General features: G+C 38.9%; 2 protein-coding genes across 4 annotated transcripts in view; both read left to right on the forward strand.

Annotated features, from left to right (window-relative positions):
- Positions 1–1,123: 1,123 nt before the first annotated feature.
- Positions 1,124–8,935, forward strand: svopl (SVOP-like). 3 transcript variants are annotated; one of them, XM_052118842.1, is made up of 16 exons: positions 1,124–1,270; positions 2,799–2,952; positions 3,089–3,189; positions 3,285–3,383; positions 3,592–3,663; positions 3,747–3,871; positions 4,560–4,623; positions 4,712–4,837; positions 5,620–5,748; positions 5,958–6,031; positions 6,173–6,369; positions 7,133–7,244; positions 7,949–8,030; positions 8,392–8,481; positions 8,621–8,734; positions 8,818–8,935. In XM_052118842.1, exons 2-16 carry the CDS (start codon positions 2,820–2,822, stop codon positions 8,827–8,829), a joined length of 1,530 nt encoding a protein of 509 aa, XP_051974802.1. In that variant the 5' UTR covers positions 1,124–1,270; positions 2,799–2,819; the 3' UTR covers positions 8,830–8,935. The 3 variants fall into 3 exon arrangements, with proteins under 3 accessions (XP_051974802.1, XP_051974801.1, XP_051974803.1); XM_052118841.1 differs by having other exon boundaries at positions 1,144–1,469; XM_052118843.1 differs by lacking the exon at positions 1,124–1,270 and having other exon boundaries at positions 2,811–2,945.
- A 1,944-nt stretch (positions 8,936–10,879) lies between these two features.
- Positions 10,880–23,501, forward strand: part of mical3b (microtubule associated monooxygenase, calponin and LIM domain containing 3b) — a 42,564-nt gene continuing 29,942 nt past the window's right edge. Inside the window, exons 1-7 of the mRNA XM_052118902.1 lie at positions 10,880–11,023; positions 14,171–14,450; positions 15,037–15,244; positions 21,649–21,765; positions 21,857–21,958; positions 22,572–22,727; positions 23,114–23,214. Coding sequence (XP_051974862.1) covers positions 14,190–14,450; positions 15,037–15,244; positions 21,649–21,765; positions 21,857–21,958; positions 22,572–22,727; positions 23,114–23,214 — 945 coding nt within the window. The 5' untranslated portion in view covers positions 10,880–11,023; positions 14,171–14,189. The remainder of the gene's footprint in view (positions 11,024–14,170; positions 14,451–15,036; positions 15,245–21,648; positions 21,766–21,856; positions 21,959–22,571; positions 22,728–23,113; positions 23,215–23,501) is intronic.

The raw sequence follows: 23,501 nt of genomic DNA on the forward strand, positions 1-23,501 counted from the left end.
AGGTGTTAAACCAGATTTATGTTGTATAGTATATGTAGACAATAGTTAGTGTCATGATCCCCTGTTGTCTGCCCTGTGTTTCTCACTTGTCACCTGTCCTAAACTACACTTCCCATAATTCCCTGCCCTCATCACTGCCAGCAGTCATTCATTGTTCTCACCTGTGTGTCGTTTATTCATTATCCTTGTGTATTTAAACCCTGTTGTATCACCATTCGTAGACGGTTGTTAAATGTAGATGGCATGTCTGTTCCTGTATGTGTTTTGACCATGTGCCTCACGTGTGTTAATGTAATGCTCTTGTTAAAATTTCAGTTTCCCATCGTGGATGTTTGATTTGTTCCCGTGTCTACCTGTTATTTGTATTTATTTATAGTTTCATTAAAACCACTGGCCGCATGGATCTAGCCTTCTTGACTTCCCTTCTTCACCCGTTACAGTTAGTAACAAGGCTTCAATAAATTAAATAAATATATAGAATACTGCACAATGTAAATTATATTCAATTTCTGTTTTTGTACTCTGCACAATGACAACAAACAAAGAATGTTGACCACGCCCCTTTTAGGCAAACGCTGTAACCTCACAACACTTACCAATCAGGTCTGAACAATAGCATCTTTAGTTGTGGATTCAGTTGATGTTTTATTTATTTATTTCCCTTTCTTTCCTTCACCTGGCAGTAATATATGTGATATAATGTGTTGTAATGTTGATTAAAGCATAATAATAATGTTAATAATAATAATAATAAAAAATAAATAAATAAATGAATGAATAAAAAACAATAACAGGATGTGTTTAGCCTACTTTGAAGTTACAAATGAATGGCCGGCTAAAATGTAAACAAAATAAGTTGAAGATTTTTTTTTTATTATTTATTTATTTTTTTTTGCTGTTTGTAAGTTTACACTACAAGCACGTCGCTACACCGATATAGGTCCGTTTGAAACCCCATTAAACCTGTTTGTCCTGTGCGTCCACGCAGGCTAAAGACTACGAAATATAAATCCAACCCTCAAGACCTTTTTACACAAAGCAAAAATCGTTCTTGGGCGTGTTGTCTTTGAACACAAAAAAGACAATAGTATGGCCCTTTAAAACTAAGCCTCACCCTTTACACGCTGAGGTTTGTGACGTTATTTACCTGTCGGCAGGTGTAGGATGTGTTTTCAATGCGCGAGCTGGAAGATCTAAGATGCTTCTGCTAAAAAAGGAGTTTTATTTTTCTATAAAGCTCAGATTTTTGATTATAAGACAGTTGAAGTAGGTATGTATTTGATTTCATGACTCTGAAATCTGCTTCCCAAGTTATCAGTGTTTTTGGAGACTGATTTCCATATATCGCTGAGAGGAATCAGGAACTGAACATACGGGATCTTGTAAACACTTCTTAGAAGTCGTGATGTCGTGGGAAATTCCTTAACATGATAAAGAATCGCGTTTGATGACATCTTTGGATCATCATAGTAAGAATGTTTCGTTTATTATTGACCTGCACCTACAACATTTACAGCAGCACTGTATTTTTTGGTCTCAAATTGAGTAACATGAAGTAGAATACAGAATGATGAATGCAGTTAATGTGGTACAGTGATGTAACATGATTTAACTTTTCATTTAAGTGTGCATATTATACTATATTGTTTATATTACATATTCATACCGCATGATATTTACATTGTACTCAAAAGCACAAAGAAAACCATGGTATCACTATGGTACATGTCCAAAGAAACATGGTATTCCTCCAGCAGCACATCCTAAAACATGGTATTACCTGGGTACAACATCCAAAACATGGTGGAACCATAGTAAATGTGCCAAAAACATGTTATTACCATGATATAATGTCTTAATACATGTTATTGCCATGGTACAATGTCCAAAAACATGGTATTACTATAGCAGCCTGTCAAGAAACATGGTGCAACTATAGTCCATGTGCAAAAAACATGGTATTACTATGCTACATTGTCTAAAAACATGATATTACAATGGTAGAATGTGTCAAAAATTTTTATCCATAGTGCATGTGCAAATAACATGTTATTACCATGGTACAATGTCAAAAAACATGATATTACCATATCAGCATGCCCAAAAACATGGTGTAACTATAGTACATGTGCAAATATCATGGTATTGACATGGTACAACATCCAAAAACATAGTGTAGCCATAATACATGTGCTAAAAACATGTTATTACTATGGTGCAATGTCTAAAACATGTTATTACCATGGTACACTGTATAAAAACATGATATTACCATAGCAGCATATCCAAAAATATGGTGTAGCCATAATACATGTGCTAATAACATGGTGTTACCATGGTGAAGTGTCTAAAAAGCATGGTCTTACCACAGTAGCATGTCCAAAAACATCGTATAACCATAATACATGTGCTAATAACATGGTGGTACCATGGTGCAATGTCTAAAAAACATGATTTTATCATAGTAGCATGTCCAAAAACATGGTATTACCATGGTACAGTGCCTAAAAAACATGGTATAACCATAGTACATGTGCTAATAACATCGTGTTACCAAGGTGAAGTGTCTAAAAAGCATGGTATTACCACAGTAGCATGTCCAAAAACATGATGTAACCATAGTACATGTTCAAAAAAACATGGTATTACCTTGGTACAATATCTAAAAACATGGTATTACCATGGTAAAAATCATGGTAATACCATCATACTTTTGAAAGTTATTAATTTTTTATTCCATGATTTAAATTTTTTGTTTATAAAAGTTTCACATAATCTTTTTGTTGCCTTCAATACAGGAAATAAACGTTCCCAGAAGGATGGCATTAAAACGATCGTCTTCCATGAAGACCCAGTTGGTCGATGCCATCCAGCTTGAGGAAGTTGAACTGGAGGAAGAACTCAATACCAACACCAGCAATAACACACCGGCAGAACCTGCACAGGCCAGTGGTGAGGAACATACAAACATAACAACACACTCGCTTACACAAAGCTGATATGTTTACACTTTCACGATGCAATGCAATGCAGTAAAACCAGTCAAATAATTTCCTATCATCTAATAGAGTGATTTTGTCCCCTGCAGTCCACACAGAACCAAAATGCTACACCGTGGAGGAGGCTGTGGAGAGCATTGGCTTTGGACGCTTTCATATTCTGCTTTTTGTCATCATGGGTAGTGCCAATGTAAGAAAATAGTGTGTTTTTTTATGCTAAGTTTTCACATGCATTGTGTTGTTGTCAGTATTTCTGAAACTGTGTGTCTGTGTGTGTGTGTATAGATAATAGAGGCGATGGAGATCATGTTGTTGGCTGTGGTTTCCCCTGAGATCCGCTGTGAGTGGCGCCTGGAGGATTGGCAGGTGGCTCTGGTCTCCACGGTGAGTATCTCCTCCCATTAGGGCCTTTATATTGTTTTCACCTTGAGTTTGGCAGGAATGGAATGTTGAAGTGCAAGATGCATTGCTTTCACAAACCAACAAGTTATGTTTGTATCTTCTTGTGTCTTATTAATCTTTGTTTGTGAACTAAATATTTACAGCCTATTCTGTGTGTGTGTGTGTGTGTGTGTGTGTGTGTGTATTTTAGATGGTGTTTTTCGGTTTCATGATTTTTGGGGTCCTTTGTGGCTATGTTGCAGACAGATATGGACGCTGGAAGGTCAGACAACATTCTGTTTGACCCAGAACTGATTGAATGTGGTTGAAGGGTAAATTAAAAAAGAAATGTGTTTGTGTGCACAGGTAGTGTTTGGTGGGTTTATATGGGCCTCATATTTTTCTCTGCTCACTTCATTCTCTCCATCATATGGCTGGTTTATCTTCCTGCGCTGTATGGTGGGCTGTGGTGTGGCGGCCACCTCTCAAGGGTGAGAACGTAAACAAATACTCAAATGCAGGGCCATAGACAGGAATTCTGGGGCCCCGAGACTGCTTATTGCTTAATTGCTTTTTTAATATTCAGACAGCAACAAGGTGGACATTTTCCAATTCCACCAATATTGCAATTATAGTATTAAAAATCAATTGTAATATTTTTAAATAGTAAATATTATTACATCTAATATATATATATATATATATATATATATATATATATATATATATATATATATATATATAAAACTAACAATGAACTATTGTATTTATATTAATTAGCTTTAACAGAGATTAATAAATGGTGTAAAAAATATAATGTTCATTGTTAATTCATATTACCTAATGCATTAACTAATGTGAGTGAATGGAACCTAATTGTAAAGTGTTACCAATGTAGTAAATTAATTATACTGGATCCTAATACAAATACAGTAAATCACTCATACTGGGATTATCAGGAGCCCCTTGTGACTTGTGGGCCCCTAGAATGGCTCCCACCCAATTAGCAAAGGCCCTGTCCACACACTTTCCAGTATAGTATATGTAAAAAACTAAACAATTGTTACCTTGTCATAAAGCATTTTAGTGCTAGTGAGGTCATATCAATGGCTTGTAAAGTATTTATTATTGTGCCACAGTGAATCGTTCTCCAAACCATTCTGTTATTTCATCTTGCAGGTTTGTTCTGAAAACAGAATTTATTCCAGCCAAATATAGAGCATTCCTGCTGCCTCTTGCTTCGGTGAGTGACTAATTGAAAGTTATGTTTGAACTTTGACTTGAAAACCTCAAATAATGACATGATTGCTGTTTTTTTGATTGGTTGACAGATCTTCTGGATGCTTGGATCTATGTTTATTATCATTCTCGGCATGACTGTGGTCCCCACGATGGGCTGGCGTTGGATGATTCGTTTTTCCGTCATCCCCAGCCTCATACTCATCGGACTCTTTTTGGTCAGTTTCATTTCCTGTAGCTCAGCTAGTAGAGCTTGGCACTAAAGTCCATGGCATACTTTGATATGATATCGAAGAACGAAGGTGTATTTGAGTTTGTTTTGGTGGTTCGTAACAGCTCGCTGGGGCGAATTTTCAGGAAAATGTTGTACCTGCTGCTAAACACCTTCTTACTATTGGTCCACGTCATCGGTAGGTGTAACCTGGAGCACCACCTACTTGAAGCTGACAGCTAATTGCAATCTCTTATAATCATTCTTTTGTCTGTAATCTGCCCATTAACACTCTTTTATACACCTATATTTGCAGTAGTATCAGTATCATCATAAATTACAATAAAAGAGAGTAATTTGCGCATATTATCTACTGCATTTATATTACTTTAAATCATTATTGAGTGGTTAAAGTGGTTAGAGTGTTAAAGCTTCTTTTACTCATACCGTGTTACTTCTACTCACAGAATGAGGCATTGTCATTGATAACACGTCACATTAGTTAAGGTTTACATGTTGTTTGTGCATCCTCATATTTAAATGTACTTCTAAATGCCTCACACAGTGTGTAAATTTTCGCAAACAGTATACCATTGCTCGGCTGTTTCAAACATCTTTTTACCTCTGAACGACACTTTGTAAGTCACTTTGCAAGACACTTTGCATAAGCATCAGCCAAAAACAAAATACATCAAAATGGTTCTGGATCATTCTGAAGGAAGTGGATGATTTATTTTTGATGAACTCTTTCTCTCTCTCTCTCTCTCTCTTACTCTTTCGCTCTCTTAGTTTATTCCCGAGTCTGCACGGTATCAGGTGTCAGCAGGTAATGTCCAGGGAGCCATGTCTACGCTTAATTGGATCGCTAGGATGAATCGTGCCACCCTACCTGAAGGAGAACTGAGGGAACCAGAAGTGGTGTGTTTAAGACTCATTCCTTTGTGACACCCACTCTGGCAGGTTTCAAGTATATTCATAGTAAAATCATTCGGGTTTTGAACAACATAAGGTTGAATAAATGATGACAGAATTTGTAATTTTTTGGTGAACTATCCCTTTAAATCACACCTGAATGTATGCATTTGTATCAGTGTAAACAAAATACTTACAGAACCATTTGTATTCAGACAGAAAGAGGAAATGCCTTCACTCTCATCAGCCCAGCTTTTAGAAGAACATCCCTTTTGCTGTGGTACTCATGGTAATCATCACATCCCCCTTTGTGTGTTTTTGTACTTTTGTGTTGGTTTGTTGGTGTGTGGAATTACCAAATATACATTTCAGTAACTGTACACTTGGTGTGCTTACTTCTCTGCTTAATGTGCCATGTATTCATCCACAGGTTTGTGGCATCTTTCTCCTATTATGGTTCAGTCCTCAGCGGCTCTGAATTACTGGAGAAGAACCTTCTGTGTGTGACGGACGCTGACCAAGAGCACCAGATCAAACACAACCAGGAGGAGACGCTGTGCTACTGTATCCCATTCAACATTGCTGATTACCAGACTCTTCTCATCAGCTGTTTAGGCGAGGTTGCACGTGAGTGACCTTTAACCTGTATCCCATTCTATTTAAAGGGATTATTTACCCAATTTACTCGCCCATCCCAGATGTGTAACTTTCATTCTTCTGCTGAACACAAACAGAGATTTTTAGAAGAATATTTCAGCTCTGTAGTTTTACTGAATGCAAGTGAATGGTGGACAGAACTTTGAAGCTCCAAAAAGCGTGTAAAGGCAGCATAAAGGTAATCCATATGACTCCAGTGGTTAAATCCATCCTCAGAAGTGATATGATAGGTTTGGTTGAAAAACAGAGAAGTATTTAAGCCCTTTTTTACTATAAACCTCCAGTATTACTTTATTCACTTCCACATTCTTCTTCTATTATTTTTTGCTGATTCGCATTCTTCATACATATTGCCACCTAATGGGCAAGGAGGAGACTTTATTGTAAAAAAGGATTAAATGTTGATCTTTTTATAACCCACACCTATGATATCACTTCTGAAGATATAGATTTAACCACTGGAGAGTCATATGGATCAATTTTATGCTGCCTTTAAAAGCTTTTTGGACCTTCAGAGTTCTGGCCACCATTCACTTGCATTGTATAGACTTACAGAGCTCTTTTTTTAATACAAATATTCATATGCGTTCAGCAAAAGAAAGAAAGTCATACACATCTGGGATGGCATGAGTGTGAGTGAATGATGAGAGAATTTATAAATTATATAAATTAATGGAACAGCTTGTTTTAATGCTAGTTTAATGTTAAAAGTTAACGTTTGTTTTCCCTGCAGTCATCCCTCTGAATATCGGCCTGTTAAATATATTTGGAAGAAAACCCAGCATGGTCATATTGTTGGTACTGTCTGCTGTTTTCTTCATGCTCGTTAATATTTGCACAACAATGTGAGTAGATTGTGTTGATTTCTCTCTCGCTTTCTATAATTATTTGAAATGCAAAATATTTATGAAAGATATTTTTTGGGTCACATTTTACCTTATGACGTTTAAATAAGTGAGTAGTTGATGTAAAATACTTTTGGACAGTTGACATGTCCTGTGGTGTGACTTGTGATACTACATCTAAAACTATTGGAAATAGGATTTTGCTATTTTTTATAATTATTACACATGCAGCTTTTTAGGCTCATATTAATTATATGGAGTAAAAATTATATGTGGAATAATTGTACTTTTAAAAATGCATTTTCACATCACAAGACTATTTAAAATGAACTAGTGATGACACAAAGGTGATTCACTTACCCTTCTACATTTTTATTTTAACCTAAAACTTTAACTTAATTTTAACATAAAATTTTGAGGTTTCTATAAATATGCATCAGTATGCATCAACTACCCAGATACTGTGTAATTGTAATGTATTATGTGCATATTGTAAACATATTGTGTTAACACTGCGACTCTGTGGCACTTTCAGCACTGCTCTGTTTGTTTGAATGAAGCAACTTGTCAACACTGGCTCAGTCAATTTCTTGAAGGCAAAAATTGAAACATTTAGAAGCAATGCATTTTCGCTTTCTTATGGTCAGCGATTATAAGTGCAGTCATAGTAGAAGATTCACTAATATGCATTTGTCCTCATACAGGTTTGGTTTCACAGTGCTACTCTTCCTTCTTCGCTCTGTGGTTGCCATGAATTTTAATGTGGTTTATATTTACACAGCAGAGGTGAGAGACCCAACACTTGCATGCTTACTCATCTCATCTTAAAGGGATTGTTCACCAAAAAAAAAAAAAGAGAGAATTCTGTCATCATTTACTCACCCTCATATTGTTCTAAACCTGTATGGCTTTACTTCTTCTGTAGACACACACACAAAAAGATGTTAGGAAGATTGACAGCCTCAGTCACCATTCACTTCTATTGTGTGGAAAAAAAATGAAAGTGAATGTTGGAACAATTTTGGAACATGAGTGTGAGTAAATAATGACAGATTGGGTGAACTATCCCTTTAAGTCTTTGATCAACCCTGCAGTCTGATATGTCAGTGATTGTTAAAGTAGGATTGACATGGGTGTGTGTTTGCAGGTGTATCCTACAGCTGTGCGCTCAATAGGAATGGGCTTCTGTACTTCCTTCAGTCGAATAGGAGGAATGATCGCACCATTTATTGCACAGGTGCTCTGTATACTTGTCTCTGTGTGTGTGCATATACATAGCTTTGTGTTCACACTAATGGTGTGTATATACAGTACATGCATATCTGTGTTAGGTCTGTGAGTTTAACACATTTGATTTCCTTGTGGTTATGTGTTAGGTATTAATGTCTAAGTCTGTGATTCTGGCCATGTCACCGTTCGCTGCTGTGTGTGTGTTTTGTGTGGTGGGAGTGATCCTGCTACCCATCGAGACCAGAGGACGAGCATTACTGGTAATCATTTTCTCACTTGCTTGCAAAATATCTCTTCTAAGTCTTCTAAGACAGTACTGACTGTTTAAATTCTTCTATTTCAGCAAAATGCATGAAACACACCTGATGGAGATGAAGGACTGATTTATTATACTTTTGTAACAAAATATGGATCCATATTAATGAATAAATTAATTAGTAATTATTTAATAATAAAACAAAATTCCTTGTCTGTCTCTTTCTTCTGCGCTGCCTTCTATACTACTCCAGCTACTATTGGAACTTGGCACTGCAAAACTACAGATATTATTGACTTTTGTATGATTATGCTCCTCTTTTGTAAGATGTTTTGGATAAAAGCATCTGCTTACTGACTCAATTTAAATGAATGAAAGGATGAGATGTTGTTTTTTCACATTGCCTATATGTTCCTAGTGACAAATTTGATGAGAAACCCCATGAAATGGTTTGATTCCTACTGAAATCCTATTGACACAGTAATTACGGGAGAAACATAACAAACATCTTGTCATTTTTTTAAATAGCCTATAGCCATTGTTTTACATACCAGCCTGTCAAGACCATCATTTACTAGTCGTGGCAGGTGGTATTGGCAGAGGTGACACTTTCATTCTTGAGAGCATTAATGTACAAAAATGTCTTTACACCCATACAAACAAGATGAAAATATATATATATTTTTAATCTATTTTACAGAGGTCTTTCCATTTTTAAATGTGTAGATGCTGATTAGGATTTTTAAATGCATTAATATCCACTAGGGGGAGACAATGCACTATTTTTAAGTTTAAAAATGTAAGGTATAGTTCACCTGCAGAACACAAACAATGTTTTTTTAGAGGCAGCTCTGTAGGTCCATAAAATGCAAGTGAATGAAGGCTACAAATTTGAAACTCCACAAATCACATAAAGGGAGCATAAAAGTTAACGATAAGTCTCCAGTGGTTTAATCCATGTCTTCTGAAGGGGTCCAGGCAATTTTGTTTGAGAACAGACCAAAATGTAACTCCTTTTTCACTATAAATTACATTAGCAGTTTCCTTCGTGATCATGATTTCAAGCTCCATTACACGTCCTAGCACCATCTAGCAGCGCTCTGCTCTTGCATCACGCACTAGAAAATGTAATCAAGCTTGAAATCATGACCGTCCCGAGAGACTGCATTGGCAAGATATACAGTGAAAAATTAGTTCTATTTTTGGTTTGTTCTCACTCAAACCTGATCGGACCACTTCAGAAGACATGGATTAAACCACTGGAGTCAAATGGATTACTTTTATGCTGCCTTTATGTGACTTTTGTAGCTTTAAAGTTTTGGTTACCATTCACTTGGACCTACAGAGCTGAACATTTCTGCAGGAAAAAGAAAGTCATACACATCTGGGATGTCATGAGTGTGAGTAAATGATTATCATTAATCATTTTTGAGTGAACAGTTCCTTTAAGTATTACAGTCAGACCTCTCTCTTTCACCTTTCCTCTCTCAACCCTTCATTTGCTCTCTGTAATCTTATTAAAACGTCGACGTGATGGTGTAAATGGGATTAGATTAAGGGCTGCTCTCTGTAACACACCAACCACAACCAGCAAACATATCTGCTGTCAACCAATAGTGACGAGCAAAATATGTGAATTAATTATACGATTTACTCACAGTGGCTAGTTTGAGTGAATCATCTACTTTATTGATTTAAATGTTTAACTATGAGTTTGGTTCTTGATGAGGAATGGTAATGTATGTGTGTGCGGATTTAGCTATAGTCTCAGTACAAAATTGTCCCCAAAAGTAAGCTAAATTTAACAAAACCTCCCTTAGGAGACAAATGTCCCCATTTGGATAAAACAAGTAAATGTTTTAGTTGTTGTTTTTAATATTAATAGGCAAGGTTAGGTTTAGTCAGTATGATCAATTATATTAAACAAATAGAAGTCTATGGCGTTTTTAGATAGCTCAGTAGGCATGTGTACACATATGTTTTAATAGAAATGTACACACGTTCGAAAATACAATGTTTGACTGTGTGTGTAGAGGAGTCAATAAGTGCCTGGTAGCTCCTTCCTCTGACCTTGGCTAGAGAGAGATGGAGAGAGAACGAGGACAGAGAGTGAGACGTGTGTACATGAGTGTGTTTGAGTGAGGCAGTAATTCCTGCACTGCAGCTGGCTATGACACTAGAAGAAATGTGGCTCCAACAGTTCTAAGACCCACTTGGAAACTTGCCAGAGAGAGACCAAGGAAGAGAGAGAGAGCATGTCAGCAGCGCGAGCACGCCGCAGAGAACCAGAACGGTAAATATTACTTGATCTAGTCTTATGTACTGAATGTATTTGTGTGTGTCTGTGTTTGTGTGTGTGTTACATTGAAGTATTGCGCCAAGCTTAGCAGATATGACATGATATGGTTTGCTTCAGTATGTGTCACGTTGTATCTCTCTCATGCAGCAGTTTGGGAGACAGCGATGCTTTATAGCCAAGACATTGTGGGTCAGAAGCAGTCTACATTGGTTCAGATACTCAACAGGATGTGGAAATTGCTTGGGAGATAAGGACAAGAGCTCAAAACAGTTTACGATTGAATTTCTTAGCAGTTGTTGGATGGTGCTTTTTGGTGGAGTCTTAGGTTTGCACCAGGATTGACTGTACAGTCTTATTAATTGTGTATATGCATGCACTTACAGTTTCACGTTGTAATCAATGTCTAAATTGCTGACTAGAGGGAGAATAGTGATTGATCTTTCTGCAGCAATCACTCTGTAATCCTCTCCTCTTAGACAGCATGCCAGTCAATAAGCCCTTAGAGAGTAGATATCATGATACAGGTCATTCATTTTATGATGATGATGGTCACCAAAGGATATGATCATGTGCAAATGACATCCGATCAGTCAATATACCAGAAAACCAGGGGTTGGGTAGGGTCTTTTGCACAGTATGTTTCCCAAAGCTTTTAATTCGATTTTAATTTAGGCTTTTGGCTGATTCCAAACACACTGGTGTTTTAATATTGTACATCTTAGTTTATGAGCATATTGTTTTGCAAAAGCTCGGTAGTATTCGACAATGTTGTGCACATGTCTATGTTATGGCTAACTTTCTAAGTGCTATATAAACTGTAAATAAAACAAAGATTATTTGGAGTGTCACCTTAGTTCACTCATAATCCTGATCTCTCTCCCAGTGGGTGGCATTCCCAAGGGTTTAAGTCAGACTGACATCATGTCTGAATGTCCCACATTGACAATAATGTGTCTGTTTACATCTGTCCATTAGTGCAGGACTGCACATTTTTGCTTGTACAGGAAAGAATCAAAATAGTTTTCTGTGGTAATCATAGATCTAACGGTTACTTCACCCAAAAAATACAAATTAAATAAATAAAAATCTGCTATTATTTTCTCACCTTCATGCTGTTCCATCACTATATGAATATCTTTCTTTTGTGAAAACAACACATGTGATAAATGTCCCATTGGCTGAATTCAGTACAATGGCAGTACATAGCGATTGACTTTATTACTTCATAAAGCACCCAAAAATGCCATAAAAGTAGTCCATGTGTCTTGTGCATCATATTCCAAGTCTTCTGAAGGCATTTGAACAGTCCGATATTTAGGTTGTTATTCACTCTCATATCAAATAATTTAGGAATGCACCTATATGAACACTGATTTTAACAACAAAAACATAGGCCTATACCGATTTTTTAACACCTACCTTATTTTGTCATCAGATTATTGTTTAAGTTTGGAATTGTGCTTTAAAAATGTACAAAGAGGTACAAAAAGCTTTTTCACTTCACTGTTCTAACAATTAATAATTTCCATTGAACATGGATTGGATCTGTTAAACACACGACAGGCCAACATTTTTAAGAGAGCCACAGTGAAAGTTAAATCGAAGATGAAAAGAAAGAATAACTAAATATACGGATATATGATGACTAATATGAAAATAGGTTATTTTGTACTTTTTTCTTCTTCTTTTTCAATTAAAATGTTTTATTGATTCGTAAATATATAATAAAGAAAAACACAACATATATACATTGAATCAACATTTGTCATTTAACACGTGGTTATTTTGTACTTCTAAAACTTTTTTTCACTTCTGTTTTTGCAGATTAAAACAACAGAACTCACACTTTACATGCAAGTTCTGTATATGATAGAATATTACAAATTCATACTATGCAAATGTTAACCACATCATGGAAAAATAAAAAATTTAAACAAGGAATGAAACCACTTTTTGGTTTCAATCTGTATTACAGTGGTATAATGGATAACAGATGATGCCATCTGACCGCTAGATGGCGCTGCTTGCTCACACAGCGCTGACTGAAGTGCTGAATGCAGAAACACAGCTTTTTAAGGTTTAGTAATCATGCAGGGCCATATTGCGATTTCAATCTTAATTCAATCAATCATGCAGCATTTATGAATATCATACCAGTGTCTCAGCAGTCAAAGTCTGCTAGTTTCAAAGCATTTTGAATGGTTTCCCTTATCGTGTAGCCTATAGGTAAGTGCCATTTTCACAACTGTCACATTAGTTTATGGCAGTTTACATAAGAACTAGAAAGAATAACAATGAAATATTATATATTCTTAGGAGTGCCAACCCTTCTACATATTATTTCTGGATTGTGCATTTAAATTCTCAGAGTTTTACAAAGTGTGTTACTAATTCGTTATAAATCTTGTTTTTTTTTTACATCAGCATTATCATGCTTATATAACCAATATGCCTATGGTTTTAATTTGTTCAATAATTGGCTGATACATATTGGTAGCCAATACATCAGTGCATCCCTAAAATCATTGCTAAACATTCTAAACTGCACTGAAATTAAATATGGCAGCCTCATTGGTTCTTGTGTCCAGACCAATGAGGTTGCATGATCATGATGTTTAATCACAAGATGCATAAGAAATAAGGAGGAATATGTTGCATGAGTTGCATAGACTACTTTTATGACACTTTTGGGTGCTTTATTAAGCGTTAAATTGAGTCACTACTGCCACTGTATTTAATTCAGCCAATGAAACATTTAAATGATTTCTATTTGTGTTCCTCAAAGAAAGAAAACTTATATGGGTTTGAACAACAAGAGGGTGAGTAAACAATGACAGAACTAACATTTTTGGGTGAATTATCTCTTTAAGGTGGTTTGGAACTCTGAACATTCCTTTAATACTGTTTCAGTAGTTCGCAAGTTAATGTAATCCTGCGTTGAGGATAGTGTGAACGTGTGTCGCTCACGGTCCTGGGCGAATGGGGCTCGAGGTTCAAGGCTCGACCCGAGCTCGAATACCCCCAGGACTTAGATTAGTTATTGATGAATAGATAGGAGGAGAAGGGGAGGTGGAGGGATGCCGGAAGACCCGATGACCATATTGTAAGAGTTGTATGACAGTCTGTGTCTCTCAATTTTAGGGTCCTGTGAGGAGCAGAAATGGGGGACAGACAGTCAGAGGTGTGTCGGGCCTACACCTTGTTCGATGCCTTCGTGCAGGCCTCCACATGCCGGGAGACCCTTAAATCTTTCCAAGAGCTGTGTGAAGAGCTGAAGTTGCATCCTGGTGGGCAGCCGCAATTCTACCACACCCTGAGGAACAGACTGCACTACTGGAAGGCCAAAGCACTATGGGCCAAACTGGACAAACGAGCCAGCCAAAAAGAGTACATGAGAGGCCATGCTTGCATTAACACCACGGTACAAACATGTTTACCCACAATGCATTGCAAAATAGAATATATGCACAGTCCCTTCCCCTGTCTACTTTTATGGAATACATACAAGAATAATCTGAATGCATAAAGTTTCAGGAAGTTTGTGTAACTCTGAATCAGGTCACATTTCAGCCCAAAATCAAAAAAGATGAATCAAGCCTATTTTAAGACATTAAGATTTATTTGCATTGTTGCATTACGAGAATTATCCCCTAATTTACAATATTTCAATAATGGATGTTTCACTTTTGAGATTCGCTTTATTCTACATGATGATTCTCATTGGATTCTCATTATTGAAAATAATAATGAAAATCATCCTGTCCATACACAGTATTTTTAAAATCAGCATAAATTACAAGCAATAAAACAAATACTATTGCGATGTACAGTATAAATGTAATATCAATGTAATTTAATTTCTGTTTTTGGATCACAGTATTGAGAATCGGGGTACATGGTTCTTAATTCATCAAAATATAGTGAAAATGTGAAATATGAAACAGACATGTTCTTTACGGGCTTCATGAGATTCATCCTCACACCCCACGTTTTTTTTGGTGTTCAAGTGTCTAATTATAGGCGCAGGTCCTTGTGGACTTCGAACTGCTATAGAGTTGGGTTTCCTGGGTGCCAAGGTGGTTCTGGTGGAAAAGAGAGACGCTTTCTCACGGAACAATGTTTTGCATCTCTGGCCCTTCACCATCCAGGACCTCCGTGGGCTGGGGGCTAAAAAGTTCTATGGAAAGTTCTGTGCAGGAGCCATAGACCACATCAGTGAGTGAACCCGACAGTGTCTCATTGTTTGATATGACAAACTTTTATTTCTCATTTCTCAAACCACCATTATTCACAGTGTGGCTTGGTGGAACTCAGTTGCATTGCAGAGTCAATCCTTCTCTAATTTACATTCAATCATTGTTTTTTTGTCATGCATTAGTACAAACTTGATTTCATTGTGTTAATGATTTGCAAGTTGTATCCAAGTTCCATTTAAAGCATTTCTGATTGAGGCTTCCGGTTAAGGCCACCTAAGAGTGAGACGTGGAAAGCATCACTCCCACAAGAAAATCCTGTTTGTATACATTAAAATGAGCAAAACACAACTAGACTTTTTTTTTTCTATTCCTTAATTGGATAGACTTCACTAAGCAATTTTTGATGATGCGTCCCAAGAAACCTGTCGAGAACAAAAAAGAAACATTTACAGAAGAGACTTCTGCATTAGCTTCAATGGCTAACCCAACATCACCCCCACGTGATTTCAGGCAGAGATAGAGAAGGGTCTTGCGAAAATTGAAGTCATGATAGTCGGACGTCTGTGTGAAATACGAGTCTCAGTAGATAAAGTACGGTACACAATGACCTCCAGGAAACGAGACAAAAACTGAGGGAACTTGAAACACGTCAAGACGGGTTTGAAGGAGCCATTTTGAATATGCAAGAAGACATTGCAGAGGTCAAAAAACACACAGAGAACAAAATAAACGCCCTGAGAGACAAGGTTGGCGAACTTGAAAACCTTTCTAGGCAGAATAGTCTATGCCTTGTTGGCTTCCCTGAGGGGGTCAAGGGGAGAGACGCAGTCTTCTTTATGGAGGAATGTCTCCCTAAAATCCTCAGTGTAGATCACGAACGCCCTTTTGAAATTGAGTGAACTTACCATACGCTTCAGTGCCGATTGGCAAAACATGAAAGACCATGAGCCATTTTGATTAAACTGCTCTACTACAGAGACACAGTCACAATAATTAATGCGGCATGGGAGAAAAAGAGCTTACATACAGCAACTCCAAAATTATGATCTTCCGGGATATGTCAACGACCCTTTATAAGAAGAAGCAGGCGTTTACTTCTCTTAAAAGTTAGCTCTGGGATCACAATATCACCAATAGTATGCAGTACCCGGCCACATTGCGGGTGGATCTCCCTGAAGGCATGCAATCTTTTAGCTTGAAAGACACTGCTGAAGCTTTCCTGAAAGCTCATCTCCCGACACTCTTGTCATCAGGGAGCTAGATGTGAGTCTGTAGGTAAAATACATCTTTGTTGTAACTATTGAACCTCTGAACTATTGGACTTTGATTAGATGTCAGGATGGACTATACTAAAACTTTTGAATACTTGATTACCATCAGCTACTTTGTTTATTAAGTCATTTTGTTTGGTTCTGATAAGCCATAAATGGTCCTTTTATCTTTGTACACACTCTAAGTTTATCCTTTTCTCAGTTGTTTTTTTTTATATATAATCTGCTCTGTCCATTAGATGGCGTAGTTTGAGTTAATAATACCACTGTTAAATGTGGCATTAGCTTGAAGTTGTGCACTTTTTGTGTAGGCAACGTTATGCGAGTAAGTCAGGTCAGGTATGTTCACTAGTGAAAGTGTTCTGGAAGGGGGGAGGGACAGTGCCTTTTCATTATTTTATGCCTTAATCTATGTATAATTTTTGTGTTGTTTCCTGCTTAGAGATTTTAACTCGGTTTAGATGAATGATATGGATAAGTATACATATTTGTCCTGAAACATAAATGGTATTAATAACAATCTGAAAAGGAAGAAAATACTATTGTTCTTGAAAAAAACATCGGATAGACGTCACCCTCACACCAAGACCGATGACTGAGGTAGATCATTGTAAACTATTACGTCAGTGGCTTGGACAAATTATTTTCTCCTCATATATCTCCTATTCAAGGGGGATTGCTGTCCTGATAAATCGGAAGGTGCCATTTGATGTGGAGCATGTGGTCAAAGATAATTTGGGGAGATATATCCTAAAAGACTGTATTGTCTGTATATTGACTGTATTGAGTGTTACAATAGTGAATGTTCCCTGTCTGTCATACACTGGACGTTGTGTCGATGTAGTGACACTAGGGGTTTGATCTTGAGAGCCCCAATCACCTTTGCTTTATTCAGAAAAGGCCAATGAAAATTGGCAAGTGGAATTTGCATGCCACTCTCCGCCCCGGACATACGGGTATAAAAGCAGATGGCATGCACCACTCATTCAGACTTGTTCTTCAGAGCCGAGCGCATGTGAGTGTTCGTCCCGTCACCTTGCTGTCTGCTGGAATTACGGCGCATATCAGCGGTCACCCTCCCACAGTCGAGTGTTGTGTTTCCCCTGGGCACTTTGGCAACTGAGTCCACAGGTATAAAAGAGTATATTCTAAAAGAGTATATTTAAATATCTAAAAGAGCTCGCGCAAATGATTAGCTTCTTTTTAAAGATGTCCTTTCGCCTTTGTGCTACTGGGTGTGGCCGTTATCTCTCCCCACAGGGTGTCCATGAAATCTCATATTCTTGGGTCGCCAGCACACCGAGGCAGCTTTTGTGGAGGGGTCATGTTCTCACTGCGAGAACATGCCCATGAGAACGTTGTGGCTCTCATCCTTCTTTGTGAAGCAGAGCGCCACCGCAGCTGCTTCACGAACTAGTCCGTCCTGGGTTGAAACTCAGATGACGTGTTGGCGAGCACCATGGGCGATCTGGATGTGGATATGGGAGCGTTTCCACCAGCTCAATCCCCACAGTCCTCCCACCCTCCAACACGCTCGTTCTGCCAGGTAGAGTTTACAAGCGATGCAGGCGGTCTGACACAGGGTGGATTTAATGTCTTGTTCGGGGCTGGGGGCATATGGCAACCTCGGCGGTGGTACTCCCCTCTGGTTGATGCATATGCGTCCACTCCAGCACTGGCTACAGACTCAAGTCCCGAGGTGGGCATGGCACCATGGCTCCCAGCGTGTGACTATCATGCCACGTTGGTATGCTGCCAAACTTTCAGCACTTGGACAGAACTGGCATGTCTACAGGCAGGGGTTCCCTTAGAGCAGGTCTCAAGGTGCATCGTGGTCATGACAGATACCTCAAATTTGGCTTGGGCGCCATGTGCAACGAGCAGGCAGTATCAGGGCTCTGGACAGGGCTGCTCCCCACCAGCAATGGCACATCAACTGCCTAGAGTTGCTGGCAGTATCGCTGGCCCTGCGTAGGCTTCGGCCGTTAATTCAGGGCTCACGTCGTATGTCACAACTCGCCCGCTGCCTCCTCCTTTGGAGTCACTCACCTCCTGGGTGTCCTCAACCATGCAGCGGATGCGCTCTCATGACAGGAAATATTACGTGGAGAGTGGAGACTCCACCCCCTCGCAGTCCAGCTGATTTGGAAGATATTTGGGGAGGTGCAGGTGGACGTGTTCACCTCCCGAGAGTCCTCTCATTACTCCCTGTCCGAGGCTCCCCTCGGTGTGGATGGCTTGGTGCACAGCTGACCTCGGGGGCTGCGCAAGTATGCGTTTCCCCCGTTGTGCATAGTATGCATTGTGCAAAGTCAGAGAGGATAGGCAGCAAGTCCTGATGGCTGACCCATTGGATTGTGGATGCCATTTCCTTGGCTTACCAATCACAAGACCTGCCGTTCCACTTGGGAGTCTGGACGCCTTCCACTAGAGGTGTTGCACCCTCCTGAACACTGGCGAGGGGCACCTTTTTTTCGCTTGATAAGTCCATGTGAGGTATTCTCCTCATGTTAACCTCCCTCTGGCATGATGTGTCTCCATAGTGCTCTCCCTCCTGGATAGGGAAGAGCACTTCCCCAGTGCTATTCTAGCAGGTGCTCGGTGGGAAATTGCTTAATACAAAAATCAGGAAAGGCCACTGCCTGTAGCCTCCTCTAGTAAGTGCCTCCTCCCACCCTTAACGGGATCAGGGAGACACCTTACCTAACTTGCTGGAAGGTCACGATGTAGTCGAGCGCTCGGTGCGAGGAACGCAGCAGCTTGCCTGTGTCTGCTCCTATTAATTCGTGACAATGCTCAGCGCCTGCGGCATTACCTGCGAGAAATTATCTTGTGCCAAGCTGAATTCTTTGTTCATGTCATTCCGGAAAGGTGAACTGCAGTTGAACAATTTGTACTTATTTTATTGTGTGGCCCAGTTAAGAGCTGTTTGGTTTTGGCAAGCAAACTGTGCTTTCCCTCCTGCTTGGCGACAAATAGAAGAGGTACAAATTTAGGGTATCGCTCTGGCTGCAACACGTTTTATCCCCATAAATTATTTAAAGAAATTTACTTTAAATCCACTGATTGTAGGAACATGTAATGTTTGGGCAGACATTAGAAAAAAGATGAGCTGAATGCAGAATGTGTTTAGATCTACTTCATTTGACTATAAACCTACTCTACTTTCTGTCCTTAAAGATGAAATAGCTCATCAGTGGTATACACCGATCAGCCACAACATTAAAACAACCTGCCTAATATCGTGTCCCCCTTGTACCACCAAAACAGCTCTGACCCGTCAAGGCATGGACTCCGGCACCAATACGTTAGCACCAGATCCTTTAAGTCCTGTAAGTTGCAAGGTGGGGTCTCCATGGATCGGACTTGTTGGTTCAGCACATCTCATAGATTTTCAATCGGATTGAGATCTGGGGAATTTGAGATGTAGCTCTTCTGTGTGATCAGACCAGACGGGCTAGCCTTCGCTCCCCACACACATTAATGAGCATTGGGTGCCCATGACCTTGTCGCTGGTTCACTAGTTGTCCTTCCCTGGACCACTTTTGGTTGGTATTAACCTCTGCATACCGGAACACCACACAAGACCTGCCATTTTGGAGATGCTCTGACCCATTCGTCTAGCCATCACAATTCGGCCCTTGTCAAAGTCGCTCAGATCCTTACGCTTGCCCATTTTTCCTGCTTCCAACACATGAAATTCAAGAACTGACTGTTCAGTTGCTGACTAATATATCCCACCTCTTGACAGGTGCCATTGTAACAAGATAATAAATGTTATTCACTTCACCTGTCAGTGGTTTTAATGTTGTGGCTGATTTGGCGAACATTACGAGAGGGGTACACTTATGTCTTTTGAACAACTGCAACAGAAATGTATCCTCCTGTCTAGATAGTTCTTTAAGTACCAGCAAATTTGACATTACATTCTCACTCAGCAAGGTGGCCATCTATCAAATCTCTCCCTTTCTCCTTTGGAGGCTGTAACAATTAAGAAGGTAAGGAGGAATCGGTGACAGGCTTGACAACACATAGACATTTAATGACACTTTTCAGTGTACAAAGAAATAAAAACACTCAGACACGCGGACAAGCTTCATACATCTCTCTCCCATCTGCCGCTGTGTCTTCTCCTTTAATACTCCCGCATCCCCTCGCTGGAACGTGAGGCTGGTGTGGCATGCAGGTGGAAGTCATTCGCCACTTATCTTCCCGGCCTCGCTCTGCCTAGATGCCACCCGCTCACCACAGAGGCCATCTTAAATGTAAAAATTTTTTTTACCCATGGCAAGTTGTCCCAGTTAAGGGCTGATGCTGTTTGTGGTGCTAAATCTAAATGGGAAAGGGACTTGGAGTGTTCATATGATGATGGCAAACGGGAAACAATTTGTGTAAATGCTCAGACTCTATCTTTCAACAGCCTCATAAACTGATTCAATTTAATGTGATACACAGAGTATACTACACCCCAGAAAGACTACACACTTTTAAAAGTACCTATTCAGAGCTCTGTCCTAGATCCAAAGTGGGCAGAAGGAGTCTCTTACATATGCTTTGTCCTGTCCAGATTTGGAGACATATTGGAAAGGGTTCATGGAGATTATTGCCATAGTCGTTGGTACTGACATGCCCCTGGAGCCCAGGCTTATACTGTTAGGGGACACATTGATACTCGGTGAACAAAAGGGCATCAATCTTAGGTTTGTAAGGATGGCCCTTCTAGTAGCCATAAAATGTATAATGTTAAAGTGGAACCTCCCACCACCTCCATGTGGACAAAGGAAGTATCCTCTTATGTACCACTTGAAAAATTTACATTTCACTTGAAGAGACGTCAAGACCTGTTTGAAAAATACTGGGGCAACTTCCTCTCTTATCTGGGTATAACAACAGGGCAAATTACATAAGTTTCATCTTACTATCTATTCTCTGTTGGTCTATTTATTTATGGTTTACTTATGGCACTGTGGAGTTGGGGGTTGGGATGTGTGTTTTTATTTTTTTATTTTATGGGTTGTATGGGTGAGGTCTGTTCAGGTCAATTTTGTATGTTATATTGGCATTAACCTGTGGAACTCAATAAATACAATATATAAATATTATAATGAAGCACTTCTGATAGTAAGTTTGTGTATGTTTTTTTTATGTGCAGGTATTCGTCAGTTGCAGCTGATGCTATTAAAGGTGGCCTTACTTTTGGGTGTTGAGGTTCATGTGAATGTGGAGTTCAAAAACCTGTTGGAACCTCCTGAAGACCAGGGAAAAACAAGTATGATCAAACTGTATCTACATGCAACTTCCCCTGAATTTTATGAGAACTGTAAGTATAAGGAATAATTTTGTTATTTTGCCCTGTTCAGGTATTGGCTGGAGAGTAGAGGTGCACCCCTCCTCTCATCCAGTTAGACAGCTGGAGTTTGATGTAGTCATTGGAGCAGATGGCAGGAGGAACACATTACCAGGTACCGGCACAAACATCATGGGAATCAGGCAATCTGGGAATATTGCAATCACACAGATCAACCAAACAGGAATGTAACAATTACACAAGAGAGATGCTTCAGCCTCTGCTAATTTAAACGGTCATACGTCATGATAGTTACATCAACTTTAGTTCCCCAGTTCCCTGATCATTTTCTCTTGTCTTCCTCTTTTGTCTCACTCCCACACACACACACACACACACACACACACACACACGTCACACCACAAATAGACATTGTGTTTTTTAGACATTGTGAAATATATATACTTTTGATATCACTATGAATGCACTGTCTAGAAATTTATAGTATAGAATTGGAAAAGTTTTAAAAACTACAGAATGAGCAACATTATTCAGTGCAGTTTGCAAGGTCAGAGGTGACAAGTCCCAAGACTGAATAATGAAATATCACATGCTCCCAGCATTGTATGTTTTACAGTCAGCAATAAAAGCCAGTTCCCCAATTTTTATTTTATCCTGTTTGGTCTTCATGACTTTGGACCGCATTAAACAAATTCATTTTCTGGGTTTTTAAAGAACTTCAGAACTGGTAGATGGATTTCTCTAATTTCTTTGTGTTTGTCCTGTAGGGTTTCGCAGGAAGGAGTTTCGGGGTAAACTGGCCATTGCCATCACAGCGAATTTCATCAATCGTAACACCACCGCTGAGGCTAAAGTGGAAGAGATCAGCGGTGTAGCCTTCATCTTTAACCAAAGGTTCTTTCAAGACCTGCGACAAGCTACAGGTACATAGATATTATAGTGTATTTACAACATATCTACAGTTTAAAGAGGGAAAAACCTCAAGTATTGCTTAACAAAATGTATGGTAAAATAAGACAACCTTGCCTTTTCATATATTTTACTTATGAGTGACAATTCTTGTGATTGTAATAGCAGTCAAGTGCATAGATTTGGCTTGAACGTGGGGGATGCAGCATGAAGCATTTACTCATGTTTACATTGATCAGGGTATAAATAACAGGCGGGTTGAGGGTGTACTTGCCTGTTTTGATTATTGGGTGGGTTACTTCACTCCCATCACCCTGGCAGTGTATCGTTTGTTAATGTGTTATAAGATCCGAACAGTGAAGTTGAGTGCATGTCAACCTTTTATCTGTTTCTCTCTTAGGAATTGATCTAGAGAATATAGTATATTATAAAGACGACACTCACTACTTCGTCATGACTGCTAAAAAACAAAGTCTTCTGGACAAAGGAGTCATACTGCATGTAAGTCATCACTTTATATAAAGCTGTGTGTGTTAAGGCTGTCAAATAAAAACAGCAAGACTCAAGCAAGTAGGTATAGCTGCAGGTTGGAGAATCTCCAAAAGAGGGTGGGGTTACTCCAAAGGGGGGGTTGCGCCAACTCCAAAAGGGCGTCATTCCACTCATGGTTAGGGTTATATATTTAATGACCTCCAGTTTTTTTAAGCTTGAATCCGTGGTTTAATGTCTTTGAAATTTGAATAAAAAATGTTTTTTTATTAATATTTAAGTGGAAAAAAATAAAATAA

This window comes from Xyrauchen texanus, chromosome 45 (assembly GCF_025860055.1).
Source record: "Xyrauchen texanus isolate HMW12.3.18 chromosome 45, RBS_HiC_50CHRs, whole genome shotgun sequence".
NCBI classification, from domain to species: Eukaryota; Metazoa; Chordata; class Actinopteri; order Cypriniformes; family Catostomidae; genus Xyrauchen; species Xyrauchen texanus.

Bases quoted from the DNA above. Each gene is read 5' to 3' on its own strand.
- svopl (XM_052118842.1), top strand. From the start codon at position 2,820: ATGGCATTAAAACGATCGTCTTCCATGAAGACCCAGTTGGTCGATGCC. The intron at 3,664-3,746 runs GTCAGACAACAT...TTGTGTGCACAG, and splicing joins ACAGATATGGACGCTGGAAG to GTAGTGTTTGGTGGGTTTAT. The intron at 8,031-8,391 runs GTGAGAGACCCA...GTGTGTTTGCAG, and splicing joins TTTATATTTACACAGCAGAG to GTGTATCCTACAGCTGTGCG.